Here is an 8,974-nt window from a genome sequence, read left to right as displayed (position 1 = left end):
CCATTGGCAGGAGTGGCAAAAAGTCACGATACATTGCGACACGTCACGTGACGTTGTGAGTTTGACACCCCCGATCTATACCCTTGCAAGAAAAAAGTGCAAAGCAAATTAGTATAATTTGGGGTGGTTATATTATAAGAATTTGGCCCAACAGCAATAAGCATGTTTAAGAAAAAAACATTGCGGCTTGCATTCAGCTATATTCTACATAGACAAATCCAATCCTAGATATTACTCTACAGTTGCAGCAAATGATGACTCCTTGGAATATCTCTCAGGACACACACAACCCCAGAATCTACAGTGCATAAACTTGCCTGTGTCCTACTTTGGCCCAGCTGAAACAACTTGGGTGGAGGGATAAAAGAAATAATTCAATTTAAATCACTCTGTATGCAGGTGTAAATGACAGCTAGTTTTATTATTTTTTTAATGACTTAAAAACACATGATGGGCCAAGAGTCACAGATCAGGTGTACAACCACATCAATACTTATCAAGAATTATGATTAGAAAGTGTCTCACAGATGGAGTCCAAAAATGACACTGGTATGGAAGATTTTACATCCATTTATTTCATCCCATGGCCATTTAAAGCATAATAGTCAATACATTTCTAACACTACAGAGGAATACCAGGGTGACCAGAGTATATATACAAGCCAAAAAAAAATTAAAAATGAATAGCTGAGTAAGAGTATGTATTCGGAATGGAATCCATTGAACCTCATTCAGCCCAGATTTTGTTTTTCAGGGAACAAGGTGCTAACGTGTAATTGCTTCTAAAGCAAGTTACAACTGAAAAACAGAGGGAAGCAAGTTAAATGTTAACACTAAATTTCATCTATAAACCTAGGAACAATGCTTCTTTGAATCAATTTCCATCCTCCAACAACATTAATACTCCATTATTTGTTTTTACAAAAGCCTACTACTGTTTTATTAAGGCCTGTTTTGCCCTGAGTGAGCAGCAAGGTGGAAATTAGCCCAAATATCTAAACAGTTAAAAGGCAAGCACCAAGTGACGTTTATAGACAAATATAGTAATTTTTTGTTAATGTATAGTTGGGAGTAATATACAAAAAGTATTGCTCGTTCATTTGGTAGAACAAACTTTTTTTTTTACTTTTGCCCAAACTTCCAGACAGGTTGTGTTAAAGTTAGGCACTGAAGTAATGTTGAAAATGGTTAAGAACTTGCATGTAAGATTGGACCTTTTGCTGTCTTGACACCTGAATTCTGGTGTCCCTGTTGGAAAACTCAGGTTCAGCCCCAAGACATTCCAAACAACCACAGCTAAAGTGTCAAGTCAACTCAAGCTAAGAAATAACTCATATACTATAAGGCGATCCTTGAGGATTTGATTACATACAGTACATACCCATTCTAGCTGAAGTCAACTGGTGCAAACATGTTGTAAACATGTTTGGTCTCTTAATCTAGTTTCTCTCCAGAACTCAGTATTTATTAGCCAATCGGGTGTCCACAATGGCATGGCTAGTTTAAAATCCAATTCACACCTCTATTTAGAAGGCCTTAAAGATCTTCCGTCTTCAGATATACGTTTTAATAGGGCCAGGCGGCCATGCAAATCTATACTACAGAAATGGAGAGTAATGTTAAGGGGCAAACAAGTGCCTTTTTTATACAAATTTAAACAATACAAGTAATCAGCTAAGCTATCAAGAATATCCAGAAAAAGAAACACAGCCAAATTCTACATTTTATTCACATTTATTTTTTTTTTCGCTTTTAGTGTGCTCACAGAAAATTAGAACACCTTAAGCAGGAATTTAATAGCAATTTTGTAAGCAAAGTTACATTCCATCTCTAAGTCAAATTGGTCAAAGCTTCTCCAGTATTTACAAAAAACATGATAGACATGATGCTACACAAAAACCATTGCATCTGAAAATTTTTTCTTTTTATTTTCAAAGACAACTGGAAAAAGAAAGCATTGTCTGCTGTCATCAAAAACATACCACAGTATAAACAGTAACCATTCCACTTATCACAGCTTGGTTGAGTTTAAAATAGTGTGTGGTTTTTTTTTGTTTTTTTTCCAAAGGTCCAAGATTACTGCAATTTTACAAAAAAAATGGGCAGGGTGGCAAAAAGTTGCAAACTTAATGTGCTTCTGGATATCAAGATTTGTTTTATACAATAGTCACAGTTAAAAACACCCTGCTGGTAATACATAATTACACTTTATTAAGGTCATAAACCAGCAATAAACAATAAAGCCTATACAACTTGTATTTCTACTTAATCACTGACTGGTACAGCTAACATGAGATAAGTGAAAGTTCCTATGGTTTAAATGAATTTCCTAAGACTATGATTTTTTTAAATCTGAGTATTGGATTTTTTTTCTTTCTTAATCAAGACTTGTAGTGTTGTAAACCTTATAGAACATCTGCCTCACAAAATACATTGTAATAACTTTTTTTTTAAAAAAAGACTAACCCCTTATTTCCTGTGGCACATTTTCTTGGCAAATTATCTGCACCACTAATTCCCCATTGTGACCCCTATCACTTCATTTGCTATCCCTTATTGACTCCTCCATCTCCTTCATATATGGGCATGTCCATAGACTGACAAAAGAAAAATTAAAGTTTACATTTTGAATAAAGATGCGAAGTACAGTATGCAATAAACATTAATACTGATGTAAAAAAAAGAGAGGAGCAAGGCAAAGGGAGGCAATTTAGACTCTCCTCTACCGAGTTGGAATGGTGGTAACAGAATGATTTAGATGGGATCTGTGGGTAGAACAAAAAAAAAAAAGACAGAGAAAGAGAGAGAGAGAGAGAGAGAGAGACATCTTTTAAATCAATCCCTGGTTGTAGACAAGTTCTCCAAAACCAGTACCTGGCACCACTCCAAACAAACAAACAGGGGGGGAAGAAAAGTTCAATCATCTCAAAATTGCCATTCTTTTTCATTGCCTTGTTTTACTCTGCCGATTCGGTGGGTGGAGCTTCTGGACTAGACTCAGAGGCAGCTTCCTGTGAGGGAGCTGCCGCCGCCGCCACCGCCGGCTCCTCTGCTTTGGCTGCCTCTGGCTCAGTTGAGGTGGCTTCGGTGGTAGCACTTGGGACCTGAGCCGCTGGCGCCTCTTCCGGTTTCTCCTCTGGCTTCTGCTCATCAGCAGCCTTGGCTTCTTCTCCTGCAGGCTTCTCCGGGGCAGTCTCTTCCAACTGGGCTTCCTGGGAGCCTCCGGTCTCCTCTTTGGCGTCCTCCGTGCTGCTACCAGCAGCAGGGGCTGAAGGCGATGCCTCCTGGGAAGCCTTGGCTTCCTCGCTGCCCACAGGCTCCGCATCAGCTGCCGCCGCCGCCGTGTCAGCTTTGCCACCTTCCGAAGCAGCCGCACCTTCGTTCTCTGCTCCTTCCCCAGACTCCTTTTTGTTCTTTTTAAAAGAAAAGCCACTTAGCTTAAAAGACTTTTTGAAGGAAAAGCGCTTCTTTTTTTTTTTCGGGGTCTCATTACTGGAAGATGGGGTTGTTCCCTCCTCAGTCTTGGAGGAGGACTCCCCTTCAACAGGCGAGGCGGGCTCTGTGCTCTCCGCTTCGGCGGTCTCCTTTTCAGAGGCAGCCTCGGATGGGCTCTGCTCTTCCTTGACCGACTCCTCCGCTGGCGCACTGCCGTTTGCTTGGACTTCCTCTTTGACAGCCTCCGCAGCTGCCGGGGAGGCATCGCCATTCACCTTCACATGGCCGTTCTCCTGGAAGAGGAAAATGACTGTATTACTGGAGGGCACACTCTGTTAAGACCCAGCGCAAGGCAGCAGCCTCCAATTGGACTTCAATCTCCCAGAGGTTCGACCCAGTGGGGAATTCTGGGAGGCAAACTCCAATCCAGAAGGCACCAAGGAGCAAAACGCTGCCGGCCACTTCTCCAAAAAAAAAAAAAAAAAAAGTGGAGCAACTCAAGTCTTAAGAGCCCTGTCACTTCGTTCTAGTGGTTAAGGCACCAGGCTAAAAACCCAGAGACTGTGAGTTCTAGTAGTCCTGCCTTGGGCAGAAAGCCAGCTGGGTGACTTTGGGCCAGTCGCTCTCTCTCTGCCCAAGAAAGAAGCCAATGGTAAAACCGTCCCCTCCACCAAGAAGAAAAATGCAGGGATTTGTCCATGCCGTCACCAGGAGTCCAAACTGCCTTGAAGGCACCCAAACAATCAAAGAAAATAAACAACTAGCCAAGGATTACAAGCTGTTTAAAGAGAGGCAGGGCAAGATCAAGCCAAATCCGTTGTCTGTGGCAGCACGTTGCTACAGACCTTCCCGCTGCTTTCTTGGAGGAAAGCGGCGTGACGTGTCGCCAGAGGCTGCGAGGAAGGGAGAAACACGCCACCTAAGAACCGAGCCAAGCCACGCCCCCACGCCTTTTCCTCCAGCTCATCTCTTAAGGGGGCTACGCGGCAAGAAGCCCGCGTCATCATCCTCTAGACACGTTGCCCGGCCCTCGTCCGCGCTTCCTTTTCCGCGACGGAGCGAAGTCGCTACCAAGCGAGCGTCGGCCTCTAGAGGGCACTGTGGCTCCATCTCTGCACCCCTCGAGGCCGACGGTGGGACAGCCCTGGAACAACGCTGAAGGAGAGGAGGAGCGAGCTGGCGCCTCGGCCAGAATCGGCTCCAATGAGCGAACAAAGCTACCCGTCGCTTCTCCCCCAAAGCCCGCTTTCTTTTCTCCTATCACCTTCCTCCGTTCCAAAGCAGAAAACAGGCAACCTCCTTTCCGCCTTGGTTTAATCCAGGCCAGAGGCGCTGCCACCATTCACAACCACATCTGTTGCTCGAGCTGGCGCCGGGCTGAAGGCGCCTCCAAGGTTCTTTCTCTGGAGCAACTATATAGAGGGTGGCTTATCGCAGCCGAGCTGACACTGGCCGACAGCACGGGTGGGACAAGTCCAATACACCTAGACACACTGGAAGGACAACACAAAGCGCCTGGATACGGTGCGGGTTGCAACACCTTCCCCAGGTTCAAGACGCGGCGAGGGACCCACGCGGGCCAGCTCCCCAGGAAGGGCGCCAGTTTACATTTCACACACGCAACGCCTCCCCGCCGGATTTTAGAAGAGCAGCTGCGTTCAACTGGCTACAGCGAAAGGAATAGTAGAAGAGGCCACCACGGCTTAAGGTGTGAGATAAGCCAGCAAGATGGAGAAGGACAATTTACGCACGACAACCCCTTCCTCTATTAACGCGGACAACTCTCCAGCGCCCCTCATCTCGATCTTGCTTTCAGGTATCTCCGGCAGTTCTAACACGATCGACTAGATTCTCCCTTAGGCGCCAAAGGCGGGGATGGGGGTAACAGCCTGTTAAAGTACAGGAAACCGCGGGAGAGCCCATTCAATCAAACCACCAAAACACATATAAGCCCCCTCCCCCCCAAAAAAAAAGGTGGTGGTAAAGCCTTTCTTGCGGAGACCAGCTAGGAAGAAAAAGACACCATACAGTAGGCAAGCATCTCGCATTGTCCCCCTTACCACACTGCATTACACATGCACATTCAAAATAAAATCCCACAGAAACACAGTGCCATAAACAGCCACTATTGGTTTTAAAGAGGGAGTTGTGATCAATTTAAAAGCCATCCACACGCACCCCTCCCGGGAAGAGAAAGGGAGAAGCAGAATAAACACGGCACTCAGCCCAGAAACCAGTAACAATCCATTAGCCGCTCCTTTTCTTACCTGTCCATTCGCCTTGGAAGGAGATGCAGCTACAGCTTCTCCGGGTTTTTCAGCAGCAGTAGTTTCGCCTTTTGCAGCGTTCTTAGAGAACTGGGCACCCATGCTGGTTTATTCAACAAAGAAACTCGGCAGATCCAAAAGAAGGCAAACAAAGAACAGTAGGTTCGTTCGTATAAATGCTGGGCGACCAGCAGCCTGAAGAGCAGCGATACACACACACGCGCGCGCGCGCACACACACACACATACACCAGTGGGGGAGGAGGGGGGAAAAAGAGAAGAGAGCCGAAATATGTTTAAATATATGCACTCCTTTTTTTAATAAAGCTGGAGAGGTCAAAAAAAAACAGCAGCAGATGAAGAAAGGGGGATAAAAAGGCAGGAAAACAGTCGAGCAAAAATATCAGAAGCCCAAGTTTAGTACAAAAAAAAAAGAAGTAATAAAAAAAATTCCAGATTTGTAGCCGTACTGTAGACAAGGGGAAAATGGAGAAATCTCCCTGGTCGCTAATAAGATGCGGAGTCCAACGCCCAAGTGCACAGATGAATGGGCTTCCCAAGCACTGACGGCAGCCCCCACCCGCCGTCCACCAATCAACGCACCGCCAGACAAAAGAGAGGGCGGGGCCTCCAATTGGAGCGAACAATGGAGCTGCGATTGCAATAATTTGAATTCGGCCTTGGACTGATAATTAATACTCCGAAGAACATAAATAAATTAGTGGCATTAAGACTTGTACTCTGATTTCTTGCTAAAAAGAAAAATCGAAGGATACACGGTGTTTACTGCCCCCTGCCAAACGCTCCGTAAAAAAAAATAAAAATAAAGGGGGGGGGGAGGGAGGATTTTTACTTGCAGGGCTGGTAGCCTCTGTTTGGTGTCTTGAGTCTCTCCCCCTCCCCACCCCTGTTAAGTTAGAGACAATGGTTTGACTTGTGTGCGTTTGTGATTTCATTTTCTCGCCCCCGCTGCCATCCCCTCTACTCCCCTTCCTGCCCACTCCAGCTTCTCCAGAAAAAAAAAAATCAACAGATAGGGAGGGTTGGTCCTTCCCCCCCCCCCCTTTAATTGGTTGCAATTGTTCAATTCTCCCAATTTGGAAGGTATTTAAACCACGTAGATCGAGTTTCGCTAAGGGAGATCATGAGTTGAAAATTATGAGGTCTGTAGGCCAGATGTGAAAAATGCTTAAAGCAGCTGCCGCTGTTACCTTGGCGGTAGAACGCTTAATCCCTTCCCCCACGGAATGGGGGAAAAAAATGTGAGGAGCCTACGGCTCTAATTACATTTCGCTGTCTGATTAGTTCTGATTTCAATCTTTTTGGAAACTGCCGAGAATGTTAAACCTTTTATTATTATTATTATTAAGATGAGGAAGTTAGTACCGTAGGAATGTCGGTTTCTCCGTGTGTGCCTAAATGGCATCCCCGTGTAACTGAAAAGGCTTCCAAATCAATGGAGCTCAAATCTAAATCGTTTTATATGTTGCATGTCGGAGCCATGATGGTTTGTATTGTAGGACCATTCCAAGATTCTGGATTTCGAAAGAAAGGGGCGGCTCATCTTAAGCAAGAAGCAGCCGGATTCTATCAAGAGTTTCTCATTTCCCCACAACCCCTTGCCAGTGCGAGCAGATGCGCTTAACTGCTTAATCCTTGCTGAGTTGCTTCTTCTATTCCTTGGGTTTAAAGCACTACAGTGGAGCCATAGGAAATGTCGGGGGGGGGGGGAATTCTCTCGCCTCGTTGCTTGCAAAGCACATACCAAGGGGGTCGAGCGAATTAGATATATTCCCCCGGAAACGTTAAGCCGGTGGGCTGTTTGGGGGGGGGGAGAGGTGAAGAATTCAAGATTAATGGCATGTATTTTTTCTGTCATCTTCCCCCCCCTCCCGTTTCATTGTGTGATAAGTGCAGACTTACGCGTTTGCCGCTATACAGACCCCAAGCCCCCCCTCCCCCCCCCCGGTGCTGCCAACATTCTAGTATTTTTAGCAAGATGGCACTCAGTCAAGAAATATTTCATTTCTTGCGGGCAAAATACACCACAAGGCTTTTTTTTTTACATCAAACTCCTCCTCCTTTCCTTCCTCATTGCCATTTCTCCCACCGCGGTATTCTTTCAAATACAATTCCTTTCTCCAGTTTTATCTTCTCCGGGAATATGGATCTCCGCATAGAAAGCCATTCGTGCAAAACGCGTCTGTTGTATTCTCCTCTTCATTTTTCTCTTTTTAGAAAGGGGAGGGAACACGCCGTTTCAATTTGATGAATTATTCACTCTCTACATTTCCCTAAAGCTGCTTTTTCTTCTTTCTTCTTCTTTTCTTTTCTTTTTTTTTTCTTTTTGGCAGACCTGCATAGTGCCAACAAGCATGGCTTATCGTCCTTTAGGGAACCCGGGCAGCCAGTCGGCAGACCTAGTGGATGAAAACCGACCCCTTTTGTGAACATGTGGCACTCCCGAACCGAAACGTAATCTGGATAAATCCATTAACATCCAGGCGCTTGTAAAATGCACTTTGGAGCCTGTTGATTTTCTTCACTGAGGGGGAAAAAACAACAACAACAACCTCGCGGTTACGTTCCATCTGCATTATCTGGTCTCTCTCGGTTCAAATTGCTGCTAATTCTGTCTAGAAGACGGCGAGAGGCTTCTCTTCCAGCATCTGCATCAAAAGGGGTGGAGAGGACAAACTGAGCTAGTCTGGGTTTTTTTTTCTTTTCTTTCCCCCTCCTCCTTCTCTCTCTCTCTCTCTCTCTCTCTCTCCCCCCCCCTTCCTTTTCTTTCTCTCAGTCTCATTTGAAAAGCTCGGCTCCTTTTATTGCTTCTTTGTTACCGGCTGCATTGCTTTTTCAGGGTGCCTATTTACACGGTATCGGCTAGTTTCCTAGGTGACGGCCGGGGAAGATTCCCAAGGGAGGGAAGGAGGGAGGGAGCGAGGGAGGGAGGGAGGGGCTCGCGTGAGCCAGGCGCTAGAGGAGAAGGTTGCTGAAAAGCCCAACAGATGGACCCTAAAGGGGAGGGAGGGGGGGGGGAGGGCGGAGGAAGATGGGCTGACCCCCCCCCAGGCGGGGAGATGACTCCAAGAGGGGCCGGTTGCGAGCCGAAGGAGCAGTTGATCCAAGTCATCGGAATTGGGTTTTTCTGTTGCTCGGTTTCCTCGCCTTTCTTTGCGGGGGTCGCGGGGGCTGGTGGTATCGATGGAGTACGTCTTGGAGGGCTGATGCAAGAGAAGACGCGGCTGGCGAGCCTTGGGACGCGAATCGGAG

The 8,974-nt window shown here is 46.0% G+C and overlaps 1 protein-coding gene across 1 annotated transcript; it reads right to left on the bottom strand.

The window, feature by feature from the left end:
* Positions 1-437: 437 nt before the first annotated feature.
* MARCKS (myristoylated alanine rich protein kinase C substrate) lies at positions 438-6,850 on the bottom strand. Its single transcript, XM_081337189.1, has 2 exons — positions 5,703-6,850; positions 438-3,728 (listed from the first exon to the last, which is right to left on the bottom strand). The coding sequence occupies exons 1-2, from the start codon at positions 5,802-5,804 to the stop codon at positions 2,958-2,960; spliced, it is 873 nt and encodes a 290-aa protein (XP_081193315.1). The 5' UTR covers positions 5,805-6,850; the 3' UTR covers positions 438-2,957.
* Between the last annotated feature and the right edge of the window lie 2,124 nt (positions 6,851-8,974).

Source organism: Vipera berus (assembly GCF_964194415.1).
Source record: "Vipera berus genome assembly, chromosome: 1".
Taxonomy (NCBI): domain Eukaryota; kingdom Metazoa; phylum Chordata; class Lepidosauria; order Squamata; family Viperidae; genus Vipera; species Vipera berus.
Note: the sequence above shows the minus strand (reverse complement) of the source record. Positions and strands in the feature narration are given on the sequence as shown.